This window comes from Neltuma alba, unplaced genomic scaffold (assembly GCF_004799145.2).
Source record: "Neltuma alba isolate B1F8T4 unplaced genomic scaffold, ASM479914v2 tig00007167_pilon, whole genome shotgun sequence".
Classification (NCBI taxonomy): Eukaryota; Viridiplantae; Streptophyta; class Magnoliopsida; order Fabales; family Fabaceae; genus Neltuma; species Neltuma alba.
The window spans coordinates 1-27,084 of record NW_021634696.1 but is presented as its reverse complement, the minus strand read 5'-3'; the positions used below and the strand labels follow the sequence as shown (position 1 = coordinate 27,084).

General features: G+C 35.7%; 2 protein-coding genes, 1 long non-coding RNA gene and 1 pseudogene across 3 annotated transcripts; 1 reads left to right on the top strand and 3 right to left on the bottom strand.

Moving 5' to 3' along the window:
* Positions 1-3,025: 3,025 nt before the first annotated feature.
* LOC114751951 (pyruvate dehydrogenase E1 component subunit alpha, mitochondrial-like) lies at positions 3,026-7,923 on the bottom strand. Its single transcript, XM_028940659.1, has 8 exons — positions 7,074-7,923; positions 6,914-6,993; positions 5,641-5,718; positions 5,133-5,228; positions 4,965-5,036; positions 4,063-4,116; positions 3,844-3,909; positions 3,026-3,488 (listed from the first exon to the last, which is right to left on the bottom strand). The coding sequence occupies exons 1-8, from the start codon at positions 7,789-7,791 to the stop codon at positions 3,444-3,446; spliced, it is 1,209 nt and encodes a 402-aa protein (XP_028796492.1). The 5' UTR covers positions 7,792-7,923; the 3' UTR covers positions 3,026-3,443.
* Positions 7,924-11,105: 3,182 nt separating this feature from the next.
* Positions 11,106-17,260, top strand: LOC114751954 (DExH-box ATP-dependent RNA helicase DExH15 chloroplastic-like). The gene is made up of 8 exons (XM_028940661.1): positions 11,106-11,597; positions 11,707-11,882; positions 11,997-12,110; positions 12,451-12,559; positions 12,657-12,743; positions 13,106-13,224; positions 14,226-14,406; positions 14,658-17,260. Exons 1-8 carry the CDS (start codon positions 11,106-11,108, stop codon positions 16,911-16,913), a joined length of 3,534 nt encoding a protein of 1,177 aa, XP_028796494.1. The 3' UTR covers positions 16,914-17,260.
* A 4,957-nt stretch (positions 17,261-22,217) lies between these two features.
* Positions 22,218-22,715, bottom strand: LOC114751950 (uncharacterized). The gene is made up of 2 exons (XR_003740785.1): positions 22,608-22,715; positions 22,218-22,506 (listed from the first exon to the last, which is right to left on the bottom strand). It is a non-coding gene; the product is annotated as an uncharacterized LOC114751950 (long non-coding RNA).
* A 390-nt stretch (positions 22,716-23,105) lies between these two features.
* LOC114751952 (paired amphipathic helix protein Sin3-like 4) lies at positions 23,106-27,015 on the bottom strand (annotated as a pseudogene).
* Positions 27,016-27,084: the final 69 nt, after the last annotated feature.

Genomic DNA, 27,084 nt, shown 5'->3' with positions numbered 1-27,084 from the left:
GCCACCTCTCCAACTTGGCTTTTAATAATAATTATTATTTTATGAATAATTGTTATTAACTTATTATTATTATTATTATCATTTTTACAAACTGCCTTGTTTGACGTGGACTAGGCGCTGTAATATACTATATTCGGTTCTAATTGTAAAAATTAGTTGACTAATTTAAAAAAATTAAAAAAAAGAAGTTGAGTTATTTATACCTCCGGTTCTCAATATAAGACCTCATTTGATCTTTATTTTGGTTCTAAATATAAAACCTCAATCCACTGTGTCTCTCATATTTATGTATTTTTTTTCAAAATAATTCTTCTAACAATGTTAGTTTTGACTAATATACTTGATTAGAAAGAATATTTTAGGAAAAATAACACATATTTATTATAAATAACTAACTAAACTTTTTTTTAATTTCTTTAAATTAATTAACTAGCTCTTATAATTAAGACAGAAGGTAGTATAATACTACTGATACTATATCCAATGCCATTTTGGATTCGCACGTGAATAACTTACATTTTAAGTGGGTAAAATAATGTTGAAAACTGGGAAGCATTCCACCGCACGTGTGACCTATGAGTGATTATTTGAATTTGAAAATTTCTTGAGAGAATTACCATCACATACCAAAAAAAAAAATGCTGATAAATCTTAATAATAAATAAGCAGTTATTATTTATTAGATGTAATTTTAATTTGTCATAGCAGATAAATCTGTTATTATTAAATTTAGTAATTATGTTTCTCGGACTTCATAGCAGTTTTCCCAAAATTTTTATACAATTATTATAGTAATATTCAATACTACTAAATTAAATTAATTTTATTTAAATGAGGAGAGCATAGGATGCTCAGATGGATGGTACGCATGGGATAATGGGGAAGCCAGAGAGGATCTGACGGTGGCGCTTGTCCTCACGTGATTTGTCCAATAACATGCTGCCACATCGGAGCAGGATGTCATAAAGATGGAATGAAGGCCCGAAGCACGTGGATGGCAGTTTGGGTTCAGGCCCGAAGCGGGGCTAGCTTGCTTGCACCCCCATGGTGTGACGGTGGACTTTATCATCACGAGCCTCCGGATCCTAAAGTTCTTGACAAACTTTTTGGGACAATTACAATAAAGTCCCAAAAAATTATAAAATAAGTTACAGATATTGTTATTCTCCACTCTAATTACAAGATGTTCAGGTTATTATTTGAACCTTTTAGTAATTTTTTTTTGAGACTTATTATAATTCTCCTAAAATTTTTTCTCGTCATAAATTAATGTATATTCCTGTATCTTTAGGGCCTATTTGGTTTGAGGGGAGGGAAGGGGAGGGAGGGGAGGGGAGGTTTTATCCTCACCTTGTTTGGTTTGATTAAAAAGGAGGGGAGGGATAGTAATAATCAATTTACCATTTTACCCTTATATATTAGTTTATGTTTTTTATTGATATATTATATAAATTAATTTACATCTTAATTTAAATTATATAATTTAATAAATTCAGTCTTATCATGTTAATATGTGTATTAAAAAATTGGTATAGTAATTTTTTATTCTAATTAATATAATAATATATTTAAAATAATCAAATTAACAAATTTTATATGCTCTAAGAAAAATGAAATTTTATTTTCTGTAGGCTATCTTTTTTTCCAGCTTTAAAATATATTTAATAATAATATATTTATAAAAAAATTAATTTTATATATTATAATTTTTTATTTAAATAATTTTTTATTTTTAAATAATTTTTATAATATATTTTTAATTATAATAATGTATATTTTTTATTTTTTTACTTAGGATAATATATTTTTTATTTAAAATAAATATTATAATAATATATTTTATGGGTAGAAGTGGAATATTAAAAAACCATAAGGGCATAATGGTCCAAAATTTTGGCTCCCCTCCAAAAACCCCCAATTTGGAGGGGAGCCAAAATGGGGGAGGGGAGGGGACATTTTAGCTCCCCTCCCCTCCAAAATTTTTAACCAAATGAGGGGAGGGGCTCATTTTCCCTCCCCTCCCCTCCAACCAAACACACCCTTAGAAGCCAGTTGTGATTAAAAAAATTACCTGGGCTAAAATCTGATCCCCCCCAAAAAAAAAGTCACTTTAAAATTAAAATCAATTGAGATAAAAATCGTTTTTATCAACTCAAAGCTGTTTAAAATCACCAACAGATAATTGAGTCTAATAAAAGAAATTAGTCTTTCATTCTCAAAAGATGATGAATAAAAATGCGAATCTTTATCAGAAAAAGTATCTATATTCAATATTTGACGGTACATTGAATAAAATTGCTTCCGCCCGTTTACACACAACATACAGTCTAGTACTAGCTCAGTTGGTAACTCATTGAGGGGCTTTTTTTAAAAAAAAAAAAAATAAAAAATAAAACGTCTTTGGTTTTAAATGCAAATAAGGGTAGGCTTGTAGTACAAACCAAAACGTGCACCCAGAGATGCCACAGGAAGAGGGCCATCTTCGGGCAGGTCCACCAGAACATTAGAAGAAACAATGTTGGAAGAATCTTTTCAAACATGAGATGACAACAATCAGTCAAACAGGAGAGAATAACAAAGTGAGAGAATCTAAACGAGGTGGGACTTGAGCATTTATATGAAATCCAAAGACGAGGCCTCTTGTCGATGAGTTATAAATAATATGGCCTTATTTTTGAGAAAATCATCCATAGTTTTCTAAGAAAATTAAATACACAGATGGCTTTTTAAAAATTTTCATATTGACAAGTCACGTTATTTATAAATCAAATCTCGTAATTTCTGTTTACATGTCAAAACTTCATGTTAACAAGTTATGTTATCTACAAGGCAAACTCATGAAAATTTGAATTCTTTAAGACTTCGTTTTATTTAATTTTTTGAGAACCTATGGATAATTTTCCCAATTTTTATAGTTATATTGATATACTAATGATGATATTAACTATTATATTGATTGATGAATGACTTCTTTAATTCTCCTTTCAGGAACAGAATAGATGGCGGACGAAAGGTTTTTGAAAACTGGATCGAGAAAGACCTGAGTTCTTGACGTTCAGGAAATTTGGCTCCAGAAAACATATCGGGAGGCTTGAATGCCAGTTAAACTAATGGCCAAAGGTAAAGCTTCCCGCCAATTAAGAAATTCCGGGAAGTTGAGCAATAATGAGCTCCTCAATTTAGCACATCGCTCAGTAGCTTTAGAAGCATAACCAATTACAGCAATGTTAAGGGCTTATATGACCGTTGGCTCCTTCAAAATTGCACGGAAAAAAAATGTAATATGCCCTAAAGCTATAGAAGAATCAATTTCCTATTCCAGCAAGTGCAGTTCAAAACAATAGGCAAAGAGATGAACTTCTACTCTTTTTACCATTTATTCATCGCTATCTTGAATGGTTTGGTACCAAGGGGTGAAAATGATTTGAAAATCCAAGAATTTATCATGGTAGAGTAACTCTCACTTCCTTCCTGTCAACCCCACATGCCTGCAATTAGGAAGAACCACAGTCGCAAGTGTTAGGCAAAGCAAATCAACAACTATCAATTAACTCATGCACCTTCTAAAACCCAATATCGCATCTTTTTAACGTTGAAATTTTAATCACAGACGCATGCACGCGTGCTAACTAAATTGCATTCTTCTCTTTGATTGTAAGCCCTGGCCATTCATGATCCTGATATTATTAGCTTCATTTTCCTCAGTTTGAAAATAGCACAAACCTGTGCCTCAAGCACTGACAGTTTTTAGTTTGTCGCTAGTTTAAACTTAACTTATGAATAGTATTTTAAGAGTGAAACACGAAAGAAATTGATGATTGAGTAGGGATAGAATATGGATACCTCAGTCCCTAAACCATTAGCATATACATTGGTAAATAATTCAGATGGCTCCGGCAATGGACTCTCCTGAAGGTTACAAAAGAACACAACTCAGATGTCAGATCATACAGCTCACAACAGGAGATGCCGAGATGCAAATATATGGGATATTGTAAATTATTTATCCAAAAAAAGGAGAAAAGAGTTAAAAGAATAAATAGAAAAGATAATGCAGTTCACCTTTGCTTTAGCTATAGCTTCGTCAACTTCTTTTTTGACTTCCTTTTCAATGTCCTAGACAAAGAAAAGGGCAGAAGACATCTTTAGCATCAAATTCCAATGTGGCATCAAAATATGAATATAAATAAAATATAGATGACAGCGTTCATGCAAATGATTCCTAGAATCGATGGGACAGAAAAGACAGAATTTGGCAAACGTCTAAAAGAAAATCATATCTTAACTCATCATTAATTTTTTTTTTTAAAAAAAAAAGAATTTTCATCTTACATATAGCAGCAGTAACAGTTATGGGCTTATAACCTGTTTGGCCTAACTGGGAGGGTACTCCTTATTTTTCTGATTTTTTTTTTTGAGGAAGTGACCTGTTTGGCCAAGTTTTTGCTCAGACCAAAAAAGGCTCATTAACAGAAGCAGTTTGCAGTTTTTCACTAAATACAGATTGCTTCTTTCTTACAGTGCTTTTACATAAAATTCTATTTGAAATGAAAGAGTTTCAAAATAGTTAGACCATAGCAATGCCAAATGAAGCCGAGCATCAAATGATGGAACAGCAAAACAATTCTACCAATCCACATTGTAACCTAAAAGGACTAAAATTTCATGAAAGTATTATAATATTGAAAAAATATCAAAAAGAAAACACCCACATATAACTGATACAAACATCGCAAAATAAATAAGCAATCAAATAACAACAAATAGCATCCAGATGCTATACATTAACATAAACAATATATTTAAATTCTTTGGCATATTTTTAACAAAAGGAACATGCCTACTATAAATGGGTCACATATATCAAAGATGACACATAGAATACTTGAACCGAAAGAGCTGAGAGATATATCTTATTTAGTAAACCAATGAATCAAGCATAATTATGAACTTCGTTGGATAACCTTTAGTTCCTTTTCAGCAGCAATCTCGTGTTTCAATAACAGCTTTCTCACTCTCTCAATTGGATCACGCTCCTATAATCAAAACAACCAAGAGAATAACAACGTTCAAAATAAACTCTTAAAAAATTAATCTGGTAAGGATTTTTTATGCTGAGGAGTCTGATAAACCTGTCTCACGCCAGAAACCTCATCACGTGTACGATATGTGCTTCCAGGATCAGACATGGAATGGCCATGGTATCTGTAGGTGTCCAATTCAAGAATCTGAATAGAATAACCAAAAGGAAAAAAAATTATCAAAATCAAGAGTACAAAATTTGATAATTTGATTGGAATTCATCAGCTTCCAGCAACTTTTAAGTTTAAACTAATATATAATACGTCATGCCCATCTTATCTAGGTGCATATACATTATCAAGCTCTACTACAGATGATGATGATGAGACACATGCCAAACTAGTCTGCAAAAGCAGATATTAATTGTCGACATAGTTAAACCTACCTCTATCTGAGGTTCTAAGGTGTAGGAAATGGTGACATGCCATGGTTGATTCCTCTAGGTCTAGATAATTAACTCAACTAATAGCAGATAAATGATCTACTTACAACGTTCAACCGCTTATAACTAACCATAAGAAAGAAATTCAACATAGAACAGCGATTACTTTTACTCACAATGGGCCCATTCTTCAAGGCATACTCCTTTGCAAATTTACATGCCTGTTTTACAGCAAGAACATCCATGCCATCCACCTGTACAAAATAAAATTAGTCATTTAAAAAATAACTGTTTTAACAAGTTATTTGAGGAAGCTGTATCTATTTATTTCCCATTCATTCCATTCGAATAAACAGTTCAGAATCAAAAGAATTCTACAGCTAAAATGTATATTCAGATAACAATGACTATATATGCAGAAAAGCTTGCATAAATAAACGCACACTCCCTCAAATATTGCACACTAAAAATAATTTTGGTGAATAACATATATATGCAATTATAACTGAATCACACATAGCCACCATAGTTTTCACATAGTTAACCACCCCAGTAGGAAATGAGGTAAAATGCAAAGTACAGAGAAGGATCAATGCACAAAGTGGAAAAGAACCAATATACTGTGTCCATTATACATCATTCAGACTCTTCACGAGGTGGTCAAATGCTAACTGATAATTGTTAGTTCCAGAAGAGGTTATCAGGACAAAAGGCAAGGATGCTATGTTGAAGCAAGGAAAACATGAGATAAACAGTATCCTGGAAGAATTCATAGTATTAGCTTGTATGTTTACCTGCATGTTAATAGAATTTATATCCAGAGAAAGTCAAACAAAGCATGTTGTTGTTGTTGTTGTTAAGGCATTAGTATTAGACGTTTATATAGTTAAAACTTGGCAAAACCACATCTGGACGAGGCTTCCACCATACCAGGACATGGAATGAACCTTCACATTTCTACAATTGTGAACACAATTAAATCACTATCTGGCAAAAGAAGAAAACAATCAAATCACAAAACTCAATTTCTCCTCCAGCCCAAAAAAACGTAGGAACTAGTTTCTAGAAACATATTGGACTAACAACAAAAACCAGTTTAGTCTACAGAATGATTGCAGTTAAACCAATAAAGGCCTCGGCATATCCCAATTTTTGCTTTTAAAATTTTCCCCGGACATCAACCGGGTCTACATACAAATCTGGTCACTTATAAGAGGTTTATCAGGGTAGAAGGAAATTGGATTTCTCAACCACCAAAAATCAATGATCTGAAAGATACTTCAAAGTTACTTGAAAATGACGTTTCAACGTTATATGTATAACCAATAGAAAATTATTCAAACAGTCCACACTCATCCAACAGCAAAATTGCAGCATAGAGTTTGCGAGACCGTAAAACATGTATAACGCAACACTGCTGTCAAATTAAACAAGAGTCTTCGATCTTACCTTCAACCCAGCAACATAGTCGCCACGCTTGTAATAGGCAGGACTCTTAGCAGCTCTCCATTCGGCCGTCCCCATCCCATCTATTAAACAAATCGAATCCGATTAATGCGCAAAAACCAATTAGAACGTTGCATTACTTTGACCAAATGAAACTACATACAATGATTATTCTCGCAGATCAAAATGGCAGGGAGATCCCAAAGCGCGGCTATGTTCAACGCCTCGAACAACTGGCCCTGATTTGCCGCACCATCACCGTACAAAGCGAAGGTAACATTTTCATCCTTAGAATACTTCTGAGCAAAAGCTAATCCACATCCCAGAGGTATCTGAGCCCCAACAATCCCGTGACCGCCATAGAACCCAGCTTCCTTCCTATAGAAGTGCATAGAGCCACCCTTTCCTTTCGAGCACCCATCTTGACGACCCATGAGCTCCGCAAATGTCTCCAACAGGGTTCCACCGCGGCCCATGAAGGTACAATGATCACGGTAAGATGTTATTATGCAATCCTTCTTGGTAATGGCAGCCTCCATGCCGACAGCGACAGCTTCCTGTCCATCGTACAAGTGACAGAACCCTCGGATGAGCTTAGACTTGTAGAGTGAATCCGCAGCTATCTCCATCCGCCGCATGAGGGCCATGTCGCGGAAGAAGGACATGAGTTCCTTGGGAGTGGTGTCGACGGAGGGCGAAGGAGTGTCGCAGTTGTGGGCGGTGAATGGAAGAGAGGTCTCAATGGTGAGAGTGGAGGAGTCATCGGCGGCAGAGGAGATCGAACGGCGGATAGAAGGGGCGGAGGAGAATGCAGAGGAGATGGGTCTGAGAAGCTTGGATCTAGACAAAGAAGAAGAAGAAGAGAAGCGAGAGAGAGCCATATGGATCTGCTAGACCCGCAAAGGAAGCCAAGAACACCAGAAATCTTCGTTCGGAGTTGCGGAGGAGAGAATGGGGCGTTAGGTGAGGACTGAGATGCAAGGGAGGGAAGGTGAGGTACTCTGAAAAGGAGAGAGACATCCCAAAATGAGAATTTCATTATTCAAATCAAAACAAAAGAAAAAGAAAAAAGGAATTTCTTTATGTCGTTTCGCCGCCGCCAGTTGGATGGAAAATGTCAAAACGGGCGCGAGCGGTCGATTTCCCCCCCCTTCTTCCCGGTTTTAAAGAAAATGTCTCTTCAGTATATAAATTTTAGTGGCATCATTTTTTTTACATTTTTAGGGTTTAGAAATTGAAAAGACACAAGGCCAAAAAAAAAAGAAATTGAAAAGACACCATATAAAATAAAAGATTATAAATAAAACCTTATAAGAAATTAGTAAAAATAATATATATTTAAAAAAATTGAATCGATAAAACATGAGTAATTTAAAGTTTCATAAATAGAGTATGATTTTGAAATTTCACTGATTGAATTATGCTAATTTTTTGCTAGTCTTTTTTATACGATTTTGCTAATATTTTTAGACCCATGTTTTAATTTTTTTATATTTAATTTGATTAAAATGAATCAGGGTAAATAATTATATATTTAAAGGAGTAGAATCATCTGGCCATAAAAAACTAGTAAAATAATTATACTTGTGGAAAGTATGAATTTGTGAAGCTTGAATTCTTCATTCACACAGTGCTTTTTTACAATGACTGTGTGATAGAACTTCAAACGCAGCTTTTCCTTGTCAGTTCTATTTGATGTTTATAGATAAATGATTTTTTAATCATAATTTACAGGGTAGGAGTTAAGTAATTAAATACTACCTCCGGTCTTACTTATAAGAGTTAGTTGACTAATTTGAGGAAATTAAAGAATGAAATTAAGTTAGTTATTTATAATAAATGGGTGTTGTCTTTCCTAAAATATCTTTACTAATCAAGTATGTTGGTTAAAATTATAATTATCAAAAGGACTATCTTTAAAAAAATTGAGTAAATATGAAAGACAAAATGGATTGGGATCTTATATTTAGAATCAACATAAAAGTCAAATAACATTTTATATTAAAGACCGGAGACAGTATTTCCGATTGGAACAAAACCTTGCTAAGTATGTGAAAGGAAAAAAAAAAAACCTTGCTAAGTTGTAACTGCGTCGTTGTTTGGTGCAAACTGCAAACTAGATGCTTGGTCTCCTCTCAGCCTGTGCCTCAACGTCATCGGACTGTCAGTCTCAAACCCCATCAAACAAGTGGACGCATTCGCTTAAAAAATCTTCGTCCATTTGCGGTAAAATAACAATACAATTGTAGATATATAATTTTTCTATGCTATTGAATCAATAGAAAAATAATAAGAAAAAAGTTGTATATTGTTGAGTAATAACATCAAGGATGTGATGACGCATTGTGAAAAATGATTTATTTTCCCTCAACCCTACCAAACGAGGCGTAGATTGCATCATCGGATGGCCTATCACTAGCTTAATTACTAAATAAATATAGAAAAAGTCTCCTAACAACAAAATACTTCTATAGTTTTTAATAAAAACTAATTTAAATAAATTAAAAAATTTATTAAGTTAGTTATTTATAATAAATAACTGTTATTTTTCTTAGAATATCTTTGCTAATCATTTATGTTACATAAATCTACTATTTAATGAAACATGTATAATTACCACAAAAATTATTTTAAAAAAATAAATAAAATATAAAAATAAAATAAATTAGTATCTTATATTTAAAATTAAATTAAATATCAAACTAATTTTATATCAAGACATAAAGTAATATTACATAAATATGCCTTTTAAAATTCAGCGTGTGTTTTGGCCAAAAAAAAAAAAGGGTCAGCGTGTGTGGCCAGTGACCCGCGAAGGCTTCTTTCAAGTTGTTGCTGCTCGATGCAAAAAAGCCAATAGTTAAGAATGTTGAATAGATCCAATGGGATAAGAAAATTGAGTGACTTTTTCTTTAAAGAGAAATACTAGTGCAGTCTGGGACGTGCAGACTGCACAGTTAACAACAACTGTTTAAGGCAAAAAAGAAAAAGAAAGAAGCAGAGAAAATGACTAATAAAGAGTGATATTTATGAAAGAGTACTATAAAAATTAAAATTGTTTATAAGGACTAAATATTCAAACATAAATTTAAAAATACCCTATTGTCCTTATCCAAACCTCCAACATTTTCTCCTATGTTCCCTCCTACATTTTATTTTTAAACTAATGCGAATCAACAAATTTTACTAAATTAAATCCGATTTCTCTCAAAGTTTTCAACCTACATTAAAACCAATTTAAAAAATATGAAAACATTGTTTATTTATATAAAAATTAAATTTTTATTTTCCTTATAAAAAAGTAACATTTTCTTTTTAAAATTAAAAATAAAAATTATATAATTTTATTAAAATTTAGATTATTATATAATTTATTGTATAAATGGTAATAAAAAATTCAGAGAAATTTTTTATTACTTATTATTTTTATTTTATAGAAATTTATATAAGATTTTAAAATAAAAATACATGTGGTGTTAAGAAATTTAATGAAATCATTTTCTTTAAATTTTTAAGATTTTTTATATAATAAATTATATAATAATCTAAATTTTAATAAAATTATATAACTTTTATTTTCAATGAAAGTCTGTGATGGTTTTATAAAGAAAATTTTAACTTTTGATAAAGAAAATAAAACCTTAATTTTACATGATTGAACGATATTTGAGTTTTTTTTAATTGATTTTTATGTAAGTTGTAAATTTTGAGAGAAATCATGTTTAATTTAGTGAAATTTATTAATTCACATTAGTTTTAAAAATAAAATATAGGAGGAAATATAGTAGAAAATGTAGGAGGCCCGAATAGGAACAATGTAGTATTTTTAAATTTATATTTGAATATTTGGTCTTTTTAAATATTTTAATTTTTATGATCCTTTCTTTTAAATATCACTTCCTATTGTTCTTTTTTTCTAATTCTCCCAGACAAAAATGATTAGTTTCAGAGCTTGTATGAGCAATTTAATGTAATCTACTAATTTATTGCCTTTCTTATTGCTCCCACTTCCTTTGTACTTTACTATTTATTGCTGAGAAGGAAAAAATTCTGGCAACACCACTTTTGGAGTTTTGGTCCATGGGACCCGACATAAGTTCGGGTTGGTTGAGCCGGGTGGGCTACCCGTCCGTGAACGTGTGAGCTGTCTACCCTGTTATCTGAATCTAAACGGAGCAGCCAAAAATCTCCCGCCATGAACATGAAGGCTCAAGATATTCTCTCACCTCCACCTCCGCTAACTCGTGTTCCCTTCCTCATCCCAACCTCCATCAGCTCTCTCTCAGTCCCCCATCCTCTAATTCGCTTTCAACCTCTGAGGTTCTCTCTCAGGTCTTCCAATGCTTTCAAACTCCGAGCCTTCTTCAAGTCCCCTAGCTCATTTTTCCATGCCGGCTCCCAGCTCTCCGATGCAGAGCAAGAGGAAGACGACTATGAAGAAGAAGACGAACACGACGACGACGATGATGTGGCGGCCGATGAGTACGATGACGTCTCTGGAGATGTTTCTGACGGCGTCGTATCAGGCGACGAGGAGAGTGACGTGTTTGGGGCTGAGACTACTCGACACGAGGCCAAGTGGCAGATAGTAGAGAAGCTCCGCAATGAGGTTAGAGAGTTCGGCGAGGAGATTATTGACGTCGATGAGCTCGCTTCGGTTTACGATTTCCGAATCGATAAATTCCAGGTTCTGTATCGGTGGAGTTCTTTGTTTTCTTTATAGTCTTTTTTGGTTTTCATTTTCCTTACCGCTTTGTAGTACAAGTGATTGATTGTAATGGTTGGGCTTCTGGTAGCGGCTTGCAATTCAAGCGTTTTTAAGAGGTTCTTCAGTTGTGGTTTCTGCGCCTACAAGTAGCGGGAAGACTTTAATTGCGGAAGCTGCGGGCGTGGCAACAGTAGCTAGAGGAAGGCGAATATTCTATACCACTCCACTCAAAGCATTGTCCAATCAGAAGTTTCGCGAATTCCGGTATCAAAATGGCAAATAATAGAGTGTTTAATGGATTCTTTTCAAGTATGATGAAAGAGTCTTAACATCATCATAGTAAAAGCTAATTAATTTCAAGTTAATCCTTGATTTTAGGGAGACTTTTGGCGAAAGCTATGTTGGCCTTCTTACAGGTGATTCTGCAGTCAACAAGGATGCACAGGTTTTGGTGATGACTACGGAGATATTACGCAACATGTTATATCAGAGGTGCATTATATTTAGAGTGGGATAACAATCAAGAATAGAAGAGCTTTTGTGCAGTCAGTGTACCGACAAACTAATAATTTGATCCTAACTTACGTCGAGACTTGAATAAATAATCGTGCTCTATGTTTCTTTTGGCGCTATAAAAAATTATAAGTTCTATGATTTTTTTTCTTCATTTTTGGTGATTTGATTTTGACGATATAATCATCATTGTTTTCACCTGAACTCCTTTGATGACATTACCATCCACTGTTGTTTTAGTATAGCTAGCTATGCTGTCCGAAAGTTATGGTATCAATAGAATTCCTGTTTCAGAGAATTAATTTTGATATTCATGCAGCGTTGGTAATGTGTCTTCGGGAAGCGGACTTTTCCATGTTGACGTGATTGTTTTGGATGAGGTTCATTACCTCAGTGATATATCCCGTGGTACAGTTTGGGAAGAGATTGTAAGCACAATTCATTGTCTTTGGCTCATGCATGGCTTGCATTAGTACTTTCATATTACTCATACGGTCATACTGTATGCTCAATCACTCGCTACAGGTTATTTATTGCCCCAAAGAAGTTCAACTTATTTGTCTGTCAGCAACTGTGGCAAATCCAGACGAGCTAGCTGGTTGGATTGGTCAGGTATTCAGATTATTCTGATAGTCATTGGTGTCTATTACAACTATAAGATACCTCGGTTTATAACTTGGTTACCGCAATCATTTGAATTTTTATGTAGAGAAAGATGATCGCGTAAACAAATTTTCCGTGAAATTACCGTCTTGATCAACACATCCTAACTCTGGTGTAATTTTCCATAAAATGAGAAATGCGAAATGTGCCTGGCAACAAAAGTCAAATAGTATATCAAACTCAGTGTCCTGTAATTTTTTTTCCAGCTCTCTCACAAGGCTAGATTTGTGTTGCAACCTCTCCCCTTGCAACTGTAAGAGTGGTATTTCCTTTATTGAGAGCTTTTTTTTTTTTTTTTTTGGTGCTTTCAGATTCATGGACAAACAGAGCTAGTAACATCATCAAAACGCCCAGTTCCATTGACCTGGCATTTCTCCACAAAAGCATCTTTACTACCACTACTTGATGAGAGTGGAACGCGTATGAATAGGTACAACCTAGAAGCTTCATTGCATTCATTTGGTTTAATTGATGGTGGATCGCATTATACTATGTCAGCCAGTAGTCAATGATAAGATGGAGTTCCATTCGTTTTCACTTGCCATAGCTAAATATTTTAGATTTTATAGCATAGAGAATAAAAATTTGTTCTTGAGCAGCATCAGAGCTTCCTAGCATTCATGCATGGTGAATATTTCCTTTGACTTTGAGTGATTCACTCGATCAAATCTTGTCTGCTTCCTATTCTCCAAATGTGTCAAAGGGCAGACAACATCCGGTTACTGTGATGAAACTAAACTTTATTATGGTGCTGATTGTGTGCAATGTGAAGGTAGCATTGTTTCATGGTGTTTGTTGATGAATATAGTGGCACAAGTGACAATGACGTGGTTGATAATTCTCATTGGGAGCAGAAGCTGCTGCCGCATTGGCCAATGATATTAGTGCTTTGATTTGCAGGGTTCTTGCTGCTCAAGTGCATGATGCTTGTTAGGAGGTGCATTGTGCACAGAGCATTCAACAACCATTGCTAAGGAATAACTGTTTGAAATTTTCACCTAGTGATGAAGCATGGGTGGCCATGATCGTTGGCACTCTAACTTGCTGGTGGTGCTCAACAATGATTGCAGCATATTGTGTTTGTATGTGCTTGTGCTAAAAAAATGATATACCAGTGGTTGGGGCTGTGGTGATGGTATCAGCAGGAGCTTTCGGGGCAAATGGTGTTGCTTGTTATTTTTGCTGGATGATAAATCATGTTGAGGGGTAAAGATAGTGATAATTGGAAGATTTTTGGGTGGAATAATGGATAGGGGAGTTATGAGTGCATGTATGTAAAAGGATTTTTCTGGAAAAGTATTCCCCCCCCCCCCCCAAAAAAAACCCCCCGCTATAACACTATCATATAACAGATTGAAGATTAAATATTAAGATCATTTTTAGCTAAGTTAGATCAAATGGTAACGTAGCTTCTTCCTTTTTTTCGAACAGGAAGCTGTCGCTCAATTACTTACAACTGCAAACATCAAGGTTTAAGTCTTACAAGGATGATTGGACTACAAGAAGAAAATCTAGAAAACGCGGAACTCACACAAGCTATGATAGTGATGATAGCATGTCTGAACAACGTTCTCTTTCGAAGAATGATATAAATGCAATTCGTCGATCACAAGTAGAGTTTCCACATCAATTATATTAAAATGCTTTTTATATATAACAAGGTTATAGTAGTGATTTGTTCATTGTCTTCCCAATTTTGATTTTCCGAGTGTAATGGGGAAATCTAGCCATATTTGTCCAAAAATTATTCCTGAACCCTGGAAATAGGTTGGGGTTATATAATATACATAGCCTAAAAGAAAACTCGTTAGCTTTGTATTTGTAATAATCGAATTACATTTCAAATATGATTTTTTTTTCCAGGTTCCTCAAGTCACTGATACATTATGGCACCTTCAGGAAAGAAGTATGCTGCCAGCTATCTGGTTTATTTTTAGCAGGAAGGGTTGTGATGCCTCTGTGCAATACCTTGAAGACTGCAAACTCTTGGATGAGTGTGAGACAAGTGAGGTTGAGCTTGCCTTGAAGAGGTTCCGTGTTCAATATCCTGATGCCGTGAGAGAAACAGCGGTGAAAGGGCTTCTACAAGGGGTTGCTGCTCATCATGCTGGGTGTTTACCTTTGTGGAAGGCATTCATAGAAGAGTTATTTCAGAGGGGCCTTGTCAAGGTTGTTTTTGCTACAGAAACTCTTGCTGCTGGAATTAATATGCCTGCCAGAACAGCTGTTATTTCGTCCCTTAGCAAAAGGGGTGATAGTGGGCGTATTCAATTAAGCTCAAATGAATTGCTTCAGATGGCTGGGCGTGCTGGACGCAGGGGCACTGATAAAAGTGGCCATGTGGTCCTTGTCCAAACTCCTTATGAGGGTGCTGAAGAGTGCTGCAAGATTCTATTTTCTGGACTTCAACCTCTAGTGTCACAATTTACTGCGTCATATGGAATGGTTTTGAATCTTCTTTCTGGTGTAAAAGCCATTCATAGGTCAAATGAATCAGATGACACAAGACCGTACTCGTCAGGGAGAACTTTGGAAGAAGCCAAGAAATTAGTCGAGCAGAGTTTTGGAAATTATGTCAGCAGCAATGTTATGCAGGCTGCTAAAGAGGAAATCACTAAAATCGAGAAAGAAATTGAATTACTGACATCAGAAATCACTGATGAGGCCATAGATAGGAAAAGTAGGAAGTCTCTGTCGGAGGCGGATTATAAGGAGATTGCAGAATTACAAGAAGAATTAAGGGCAGAAAAACGAGTTCGGACTGAGTTGCGAAAACAGATGGAAGCAAAGAGAATTTCTTCCCTGAAACCTTTATTGGAAGAGGCTGAAAGTGGACATCTGCCATTTTTGTGCTTGCAGTACAAAGATTCTGATGGAGTCCAACATTCAGTTCCTGCCGTATTTCTGGGGAAGGTCAACTCTCTTAATGCTTTAAAGCTCAAAGACATGGTTTCTACTGATGACTCGTTCGCATTAAATTTAATAGATGCCGAACCTAGTGAATCTGATTCTGACCTGAACGAGGATCTTGAACCATCATATCATGTGGCTCTTGGTTCAGACAATTCCTGGTATCTGTTTACAGAGAAGTGGATTAAAGCCGTATATAGAACAGGCTTTCCTAACGTTCCATTGGCCCAAGGAGATGCTTTGCCTCGTGAAATTATGAGTGCGCTTCTTGACAAGGAGGCCATGAAGTGGAATAAGCTCGCTCACTCCGAACTTGGTGGTATGTGGGTCATGGAAGGATCTTTAGAAACATGGTCTTGGAGTTTAAATGTTCCTGTTTTGAGTAGTTTTTCTGAAGACGATGAGCTACTACAAAATTGTCAAGCCTACAGAGATGCCATCGAAAAGTATAAGGACCAAAGAAATAAAGTCTCACGCTTAAGGAAAAAGATATCACGCACTGGTGGCTTTAAAGAATACAAGAAAATCATAGACAAGGCCAAGTTTACCGAGGACAAAATTAAACGGTTGAAGACTAGATCAAAACGATTGATTAATCGGATAGAGCAAATTGAACCCTCTGGTTGGAAGGAGTTTCTGCAGGTCAGCAATGTCATACATGAAACCAGGGCTTTAGATATCAACACACACGTCATATTTCCACTTGGCGAAACTGCTGGCGCAATTCGCGGAGAAAATGAACTGTGGCTTGCAATGGTCCTTCGCAATAAAATCTTGTTAGAACTGAAGCCTGCAGAACTTGCTGCAGTGAGTGCAAGTTTGGTTTCTGAGGGTATCAAGCTCAGACCCTGGAAAAACAACAGCTATATATATGAGCCTTCTACAACAGTAACCAATATCATTGATTTCTTAGATGACCAAAGAAATGCCCTTTTGGAAATCCAGGAGAAGCATGGAGTGACAATACCTTGCAGCTTAGATGGCCAATTTTCTGGTATGGTTGAGGCCTGGGCTTCTGGGTTGACATGGAGGGAAATTATGATGGATTGTGCCATGGACGAAGGCGATTTAGCTCGCCTCCTTCGAAGGACCATCGATCTCTTAGCTCAGATTCCCAAGTTGCCAGATATTGATCCATTGTTGCAGCGCAATGCATTAGCCGCAGCTGATGTTATGGACCGCCCTCCAATAAGTGAACTAGCTGGTTAGTCTCTCTGCCTCTGCCTGTGTCTGTAAATGACATATTCATTATTTCCAGTGGGTATTGTGCAAGTCGTTTCAGTAGTGGTTGCCTTGGCAAGTTAGGAGTGCCTTTCAAGTTGGCAACGTCAACTGGATCAAGCCATTTCGTCCTCAGATCGACTCACCTGTTAAATCGATAGAATATAGTTGGCAAAAACACATTTAAGTGTAAATCACAAAATTAGATTTTAGGAATATTTATGTTGACGTTAAATTTCAGGGTAAAAAGTATATGTTGAAAAGGGGAAGAATAAAATCCGGAAAAAGGATACAGACTTTTTTGCGTGAATAAATACAGACGTTTCTCTCCAAAACAAGGTGTGTGAATGAATGTTAAAAAGGAAAAAGGGGCCTTATGGCAAACATTGCAAATCTCTATTGTTCACGGCACTGCCTTCATTTGGGCTGTTAATTTTTTCATCTTCAATATTTGAAATTTAATTCATCTACAATATTTTTATTTTTTTTATGATATTTTATGTCATTGACCTGGAAAAAGGAAATTATTACAGAGATGCGTATATAGAAATGACGGTTAAAAAAACTGGATTAATCTCAACCCAATTTATTTAATTTTATAAAATTCGCGATGCCTCTTTCGGTCAGGCTCTCTCTTTTGGGCTACAACCCGAAATGACAAAGACTAATTTGTTGTTTCATTTTTCTAAGTATTTTTATACAAGTCAAAATAAAATTTTTCTCATATATTTACTAATTATTTTTAAAATCATGGTTTAATTTTCACCTAACTACCTTATTGAACTCTTAAAACCTAAATATATTGAATGTCCAAAATAACCTAGTTATTGGAATGATGGCCTTATTGTTGGTTTAGTCCTTTATTTATTTTTTTTTTTAATGGGCAAGATGAACTTGCTAAAGATAAATCAGTACAACACAACAACTACATTTAGACCCTATCTAAACGTAGGTGATCAAAACATCTAGGATGGGGTTCGTTTAAAATCTTCATGTCCTCCACGATATGATGTGCTTCTCTTGCCAGAAAATCTGCACACTGTATGGACTCTCTAGGTGCATATTTAAGTTCAATTTCCCATTTAGAGAATATCAGCCTCCTTCCTTCTATGATCTCTGTTCTAAAAAGATGGTGTCCTCCACTGTCTGTCATGAGTAGGTGGATAGCCTCAAGTGAGTCAGTATAGACCAACACTTTGTCAAAACCTTGTTGTTTACAGATTTGAAGTCCAGTGATAATCCCAAGTAGTTCTGTTGTGGTTGAGGGAACACGTCCAAGTCATTTCTGAAAACCTGCAATCCAATTACCGTTCTCATCTCTTATGGTTCCACCGCATGTAGCTTGCCGTAGATTATTCACCGAGCCATCTGTGTCGAGTCAAAACACTCCCGTTGGCGGAGGTGACCATCGCGATTGCTGCTGGTTGAGTTGGAAGATTTGGTGTTTGAACTTCCCTTGATTAGTGTATTCCATTAGTAAGTAGCGGCAAGTGTTAAGAATGTCCTGTGCTGAAGATCTGTGCCCCTCCATTACTCCTCTGCATATATTCTTCCACAGGATCCAACAAACTGTGCTAAAAGTTTTGGCCCAGGGCCAACGGGCAAATTGGTGCTTTCCCAGCTCTTGTGAGAGGTTTCTCCTTAGCCAGACCTGCAAATTCAAACAAGAATAAAAGTTTTCCAGATGGTTAGGTTTAATAATTCTATTCCATATATCTCTCGCTATCTCACAGTCACGCAGGATATGCAAAGTGTTTTCCTCTCTTTGACACTCAAAAGGGCACTCAACACTCGTGTTTATCCCTATGCTGGCTCTAAGAAGGTTGGTTGGTAATCTCTCATGAAACGCCTGCCAAAGAAACATTTTCATTTTCTCCGGGACCGGAAGTTTCCACAATCTTTTCCACCAGATGCCTTGACTTTGGTCGTGTTGGTGATTTATCATTCGATATGCAGACTTGACACTGAAGTTCCCATCATTACTACATCTCCAGATGATTTCATCATCTGAGTTACCACTAGGGGGCTTAGCATTCCATAGTATGTTGATGACCCACTTTGGAAAGAAAACCTCCCAGCACTGTACGTTCCATGACCCATTGCTTCCAACAAAATCTTTAACTCGTGCACTAGGATTTATTAAATGGAAGTTTCTCTCGGCCAAATGGATGAGAGGTTCCTCCAACGATGACCATTTCTCCCACCAAAATAAAGTGTTGTTTCCACTATTTATATGCTTCCCAAGCCTTGCATAGAATTGATCCCCCACAGATGTAATACTGTGCCATATTATGGAGGAGTTTGGTTTTTTGATCACTACTGGGTAGTCACCGTCTCCACACCCATATTTCTTTTTGAGGCATTGAACCCATAGAGCATCTGGCTTTGTCATGATTCCCCAGCATAATTTCATGATGAAAGCAATGTTTTGGTATCTTAGGTCTTTTATACCCAGTCCCCTCATTTCTTTCTCCTATTTAATTTTCTCCCATGAAATCAGATGCATTTTCCTTCCCTCATGGAATTGATTCCATAGGAAATTCCGACTACATTTCTCTATCTCCTTTAGGATTCCTATAGGAAGCAACATGGTTTGCATTTGGCAGCTCGGTAGCGCTGAGATTACCGATTTGATTAGAATGGATCTACCAGCCATCGTCAGAAAATTTGCCTTCCAACCTACTAATCTCTTTTGAACCTTGTGTATGATTGGGAGATGTATAGCCTTCATTAGTCTTTTATGTAACAAAGGAATTCCAAGGTACTTCCCCAAGTCACTAGTTATACCAATGCCTAGTTGTTGGCTCAATTCTCTTGCCCGGTGGAAACTTACATTTTTTGAGAAAAAAGCCTTTGACTTGGCTAAGTTAATTCGGTGACCTGAAGTATCACAAAGGTCTGCATTATATCGCGCATCACACTTATCTGATCACTTGAGGCTTCTCCAAACAAAAACAAGTCATCTGCAAAGAATAGATGAGAAATGGTTGGTCCTGAATTACTCAATTTTATCCCTTCCCAGTTCCCCTGTTCCACTTCTCTTGAGATCACTTGCCCCAATCGCTCTATGCATAAAACAAACAGATAAGGACTGAGAGGATCACCTTGCCTTACTCCTCTTGTTGGTTTGAACGAGTGTGAGGTCACTCCGTTCCACACGACTTTCATAGAGGCTAAAGAAGTGCAAGCCATGATAAGGTTAACCATGCCCTCTTTGAGACCTAAGGTAAGTAAAGTTTTTCCTCAAAAAACTCCAATCCAGGCAGTCATAGGCTTTTTCTATGTCGACTTTAATGGCCACAAAACCTTTCCTTCTTTTCTTATTCCTCATAATATGGATTGCTTTCTGGGCTATGATCACATTGTTACTCCCTTGTTCCAACTATAAAACTGCATTGTTGGGGCTGCACAAGGTAACCCATCACTCGTTTGAGCCTATTTGCAATGATTTTGGTTATAATCTTGAAGCTTGCATTGCATGATGATATCAGTCTCAAATCTGTTAGTTTTTCAGGATTGTCCACTTTGGGAATGAGAACAATATGTGTTTTGTTGATTTCACCAATTTTTGTTGGATTCTCCCAAGCCTCCTTAATAAACCTGCATATTTTAGTCCTTTAGTTAATTCTTGTTGGGCAAATGCTACAGAAGCAGAAATTTTCACGCAGCGAAATTATATAAATTATATTTCTCTCTTCATTAATGTAGAGTACAAGTAGCATCCCTTGACATGAATGGATGCCAGATTTTTAATTTTTAAGTAAAGCCCAATTAAGTTTCAGCTCAAGGAAAAAATGGAAAGAGAAATGATTAAATTTGGCTACAATTCTTCATATTTTCTTATTTTTAATTAAAAATTTTTAAAGCTAAATTATATAGAACTTCTTGAACTGGGTTATATTTAAATAGTCTCTGATATTTAAAGTTTTACAATGAATTTTCTTGAATTATGAAATTGTGCAAGTACTAGTAACTACTTTACACTTAATCAGTTTGTTATTGTACCAGTGAAACATGAAAAAGGGACACATCCATTATCGAGTCAGAGGAGATAGGCCAGAATTTTTTTGCCCAAAATAGAATTAATTTGTATGATTACTGTCTTGTTTGGTTAAGCGGTGAGCTTGTTTGAAATCAAATAAGTAATTATATAATCTATGTATATTATTTGGCTGAATTTTTTGAAATCTTGGTAAATCGTAATTTTAATCCCAATCGCGCATTTGAACATAATTTATCATAGCTTTTGCATTAGAAAATCCCAATTGAGGTTTACTACGAAAATTTCTTCCATATACCCTTATTAGTAATTATTATTAAATTAAAATCATATTTAAATAATAAATACTTATGAAAATTATATTAAATTATATTTCTCTTACCTACAACTATTGCTTTTTGATAATTAGATGTCTATAAGTGATTTTAATAAATGAAATTCAAATATAATCTACATTTTTCAAATCACTTATAAAAAAATATCCAGACAAAAATCTTAATTAACAATGTCACTTTTAATTAATGTCACTTATAAAAATCATAATTTAAAAATTATCATTATCTAAAATCATAGTTATTCACTGTTAATCTGAACGGTTGGGATTTGGGAATCAATAGACGCCTTAATTTTTCAACGAGTAACATTAAACAATTTCGGGAAAGTTTTGTACAACTTAACCAATTTTCAATTAAAAAATCACATTTTTGTCACGGTATGAAAATAATCTATTATTATATTTTTATTGTGCGTCTTAATTCAAAACACCCAGTGAGTACTTTATCTTGAAAATGAAACTTAAACGGACCCATTGTTCATCGGAGGCAGGATTGTTTTTTCAACCCGATACAACCTTTTTCCCTTTGAAGCCCATTTGATTCTTTCTGAGACCATATGCAAATTAGTGGACCCGCTAGTTACGCATAGCCCTTACCATGCTGTACACATGGAATTCGATTGCCATTGAAAAATCACAATTTATAATTTGTCACCGGAAAAAATATATTCATAAAAATAATTATCACCACTCAAATTTAAATAAAGTCCTTTTATGTAATTTCACATAACCATCACACTATCACATTAACCAAATCAATTAAAATTATTAATATCACCAAACCTACAGATTTATTCCTCGGTTATTTTAGGAAGATTCAAACTTTAATTTCCGATCTACCCCCTTATCCCATCATCATTATTTGAATCAGACTCAGCCAAAATCTATGGGATTCTATTCCAATATTTTCCCCTCCAGTTTTTTCACCGCGCAAAATCTGGAGTCAAGTGGACTAACTATCAGACAACTCAAATAAGCATATTCCTAAAGGCTCATTCAAGTACATTCGTGAAGCTATAATAAAATGGATCTTTCTTAACGGAAAGGGGTTTGGGATTTCAGAATTCCATGAAGATATTTTTGTATTTTTAGCCAAAGAGAGAGATGATAATATCGAGTGGGACCCCGAGTGACTATGACCGTGCAAGACATTTCCCAAAACTGGAGGCCAATTGCGGCCACAGAATATTTCATTTTGTCAATAACAGGAAAGAGAGAAGGAAAAAAAGCAGCAGCAGCAGCAGCAGCTGAAGATGAGGGAAGAGAAGGCTGTAATTAAATAAGATAATAACAAATATGGATGAATGGAATGAAATATGAAATGTGATCTAGTTATATCACAAATTACCTCTATTTACATGATTCTGACTCATCAGCCACAAAATAACAGTATCTGACCGAGCCCTATCTTTCCCCTTCCGTAAACTTTCGCTGCTGGTGTTGAAATGTGAATGTTCAACAACACAACCTAAGAAAAAGCATGACTTGCTCTGCTCATTGCAACGTGATTCACTTCTTTCTGGGGTCAGTGTTGCTTGCACAAGTCACTGAACTTAAGGGGCAGCCTCCGTAAATGCACTTCCCATTATGTGTGCTTCGTTTTATAAAATTACTAGCTTGAGAACACCTAATGACAACAAATATTCTTTTTCTTGAAAAGGAAGAGAGAGAAGAAGAAGCACAACTTTCATGTTACTTGAATGCAAATTCAGTTCTTAGTACCAGCTTGAATCAAAATAAGTTTTTTTACAACTCAACACAAAATGACTGGAATATTAAGTATTTTTACTTAATCTTTGTCCTTTTTCCCCAAAAGATTTTTCCCACTTCCCTTCCAAGCATGTGTTCAGTTATGCAGCAAGCCAGCCAACTGCACAGGGAAATAACAAAGCACAGGGAACGATACATACCATATCCCAGATGCATCACGTGATGGACATATCTCCGGGAAAATAATCTCCGAACCGTGTCCTCTCCTTGAACAAACGTTTTTAGAATTTGTCTGCTCATGACATAATCTGTTCTGATGCAAAGCTTTCCTTTTCCTTCTCATTCGAAATAAAAAGTCTTCTGTATCTAAAACGTATGAAACCTAAAAACATATAACGTGTTCCAAGAACAAAAAGAGAAGCGGCAATTCAGTAACACAACTAAACAGGCATCAACTCTAATCAGCTGCAGTATATAAGCAAAAAGTGCAAAAGCAAAACCACAGGCAGAGGAGTACATGCATACATTTACAGAATATGCAGAAACAAATGTTCTTTTAAATTACCTTAGATGAACTGCAAGCTATCTTGCACTCCAGACCATTAATAACTTGCAATCCTTCCATGGCCTGACTTGAAAGTTCATCACCACAGGCATATTTGCGTTTATTCCTGCAAAAACAAATAGGTGCAAATTTTACCCACAAGCTTCAACATGCAACTGCACCTCCAATTTTCCTCCCTTAATAGATACCTCTTCAAGAAAATTCCTGACTTCTTTTTTCGGGAAAAACAGAAAGGAAGTCATTGTGCAAATAGGCTGAGAAGTTAGGGTCCATAGACACAGCAGTTGCCTCAGGTTTATCATGTCCATAGTCCATCAACTGAATAGATAATCGTGTTGGTGTAGATGACTGTATGAACAAAGAATAATGGAAAGTAAAACTTCTAGCAATATTTACATAAACTTCCACTCAAAGAAAGCTGGTTCAGGAAGACATAGGAAAAAAAATAGAAACTTACACATTCAATACGGTATATGATCTCATCATGAAGAAGAACTCGAGCATTTTCATAATAAACTATATCAAAAAATCTTCCAGATTTTCTTGATTTCTCGTATGAATGAATGAGGAAAGCTTGTTATCCATCTCATCCGTAGCAACTGCTTGCAGCTGAAATAAATAAAGTCACCTTTTAGAAACAGAAAGAAAATGAACTGGCAACGAATGGATTAAGATAAAGGCAAGCTTGCACACTTGACCTGTTTAACAAGCTTATATATCAACTTGTCTAATGTAAATAGCACATATGACTGAGTTCCAATAATAGCTCGGCAGTCATCCTCAAACTTTGTGTTGTCAGAAGAACCATCCAGTAGGTTATAAAGGCAGTCATGAATCTGTAGCGCAAATGAGGACCTCAGGCTTACATAGGTATCCTAACTATTTTCAAATTTGGGACAGAATCCAGCATTCATAGGAGTTATTACCTGCCATATTGATCATTAGAGTTTGCATCATTTGAAGCCCTCCACTTCCTATCCGCAGATGATGAGTTCAACTTTGCTGATTGTATCCTCTCATACAATGTCTGTCAGATTAGGAAAAAAAAATTAAGAGATTGCATCATACGACACATGTTGTAGAAAGAGAGAGTGTGGTCCTTACTCGGTGAAGCCTAAAAAGCACATAAAGGAATCATTTCCATAAAAAACTCTAGAACCCTCTCTTTCTCATGCACCATAGGGGGAACATGCTTTGCCAGAGGCTTTACAGATAGCAAAAAGCGTTCCGAAAATGGCAATGAGATTCCATCACCTTCCACGTCATTGGCATCAGCCATTCCTTCAGCTTCACCCTCACTCTCAACCTTGTTATCATGTTCCTCATCCTCCTCATGCTCTTCTTGATAACACTCCTCACCATCAGCAGACTCACTTCCCGAAACATGACCATTTTCAGAAGCATTCTCACTGTCCTGTGATGACCTATGAGGACTTCCTTCACCTTCATCAACATCAGCATCATTTTCTCCTGCTGCCTCACCACAACCTTCTTCACATTTATTTTGGTATTGCATACTCACATCACCATTCTTCCTTTATGCCCTACTGCTGTTAAACTAGTATCTCCATATACTGCAAAGTTATCCTCAAAATCTCCATTAGGAGATAGTTCACCCTCTTCTCTTTCACTTTTGAAGTGTCCAGTAGATTCTTCTTGGTATCTGTGAACTTTGTTGCCTTCTGTGATGGCCCCATTTATAGGTGTAGCTGGTCTTGTAGAATCGCCAACCTGAGTCATGATTAACAAATGTTCAGTATCTTACTGCAGATGATGCCAAGTACAATGATATATCCAGGTGATACACTAACAAAATCATTGAAGGAGCGGGAAAAAAAATAGTCTTGAAAAAGCATTAGCATTTTGACATGCTCAGTACTCAACCATATTAAACAAGTTTATGATCCTTCCCCTTGCATGCAGGTTCAAATGCGCCTTGACATTTTGGGTGAAAATTTAAAACTAAAAGGTTTGGGAAGAACGTGCCCACTTTAAGTACCACAGGATTCACTTGTGGCTACACAATGTGGTATTCCGTCATAGCATCGTCTTTGAAGAGCTGACATCCTCAACAGCTTCCCTCTGGCACTCAGTTCAGCCACAAAGTTTTACTCTCTGCAGGTAGCTCTTTTCATGAAGACTAGTTCAATTCTCTCTTTCTTTTCTTTTCTTTGTCCCCCCCCCCCCCCCAAAAAAAAAAGTAAGGCCAGTCAATTCTTATACCAACAGATAGAGTGGTAAGCGAATATGGGAAACTGACCCTTGAAAACTTGTAAGGGGGAAAACTATGCCACTTAAGTAGCACATGAATTACTTGTCGCCACCTAATGTGGGCTATTAAATTCAAAATATGAGTTAAAATATAACAACTCAAATTACTGAGTCAATTGACTTCAATTGCTATGATACTGCAGGGCATAATGCAATCATAAGTGGCGCATAAAGAGGTAATGCATGAACTCATGCATAAAAACGATCCTTTCACCCCAAAATTCACAAGAAATATATTTCTCTCCACCATATGCTAAGCACGATTAAGTTAAAACCTGACAATATTCAATTCAACTTGAAATGAAACATACAGGAATTTTTCAAAGAGTTAAGCCATACCTCTGTTGAAGGAAAATGTCCTCCCTCAGCTGCAACATTACCAGGTCTCGATGGAGTAGCAGTAAGCCCTTGCTTGCCGCCGCGGGGGGGGGGGGGAAGAAAAGAAAAGATGGATCTCAGGCCCATTCATTCTCAGAATGCTACAGTTGAAAATCAAAAGGGAACCCGATAATAAAGGCCTTGTTTGTTTTTGTTCTCAAAAAAAAAAAAACCTTGTTGGGTAACTTGTTTTTAATTAAGTGTTCAAAAAAAAAATCTGTTTTTAAAAACTAAAAAACCAAAACAATTTTTAGTTGTTTTCTTGTTTTTGTTTTTGCATTTCTTATTTTTATTTGGAAAAATTGTGAAACTCTTTCTTTTGCGCTCGATGGCTTTTTTCCCATTTGAGGATTTGAGTTCTCATCAAAGCTTCAACCTCCGGTCTTAGTATGTTTATTTTCAAATTTAATTTTTCTGAACAATTATCCAAACAGATTGTTTTGTTTTTTTGTTTCCAAAACTCGTTTTATAGAAAATTTTACAAAATTTTTTTGAGAACCAAAAAAAAAAAAAAACCAAAAACAGAAACAAACAGGCCCAAAGTTTCTAAAAAAAGGGTAGAGTAACTAAGAAGTAATGCTAACTTTCTTAATGCAAGTTACCAACCTGATGCATTATCTATATTTGTTCTCCCATTACTTTGCTCCATTCCAGAAGCCATCGAGGCATTCACATTTGCTAACCGCTCGTTGGAATGACCTTGTTTGTTGGCGACTGATACCTCATCATGCATGGATGAATTTACATGCGTTGCCTCATGACGTTTACTGTAGTCCAAAGTTTCAGTCTTGGAATTCGACTTTTCTAATGAAATACTTTCATCCATCCCCATCCAGATGTATTTAATTGTCTTTTTTTCATTACACATTTGCAACTACAACAGGACTACTATCACTGCCAC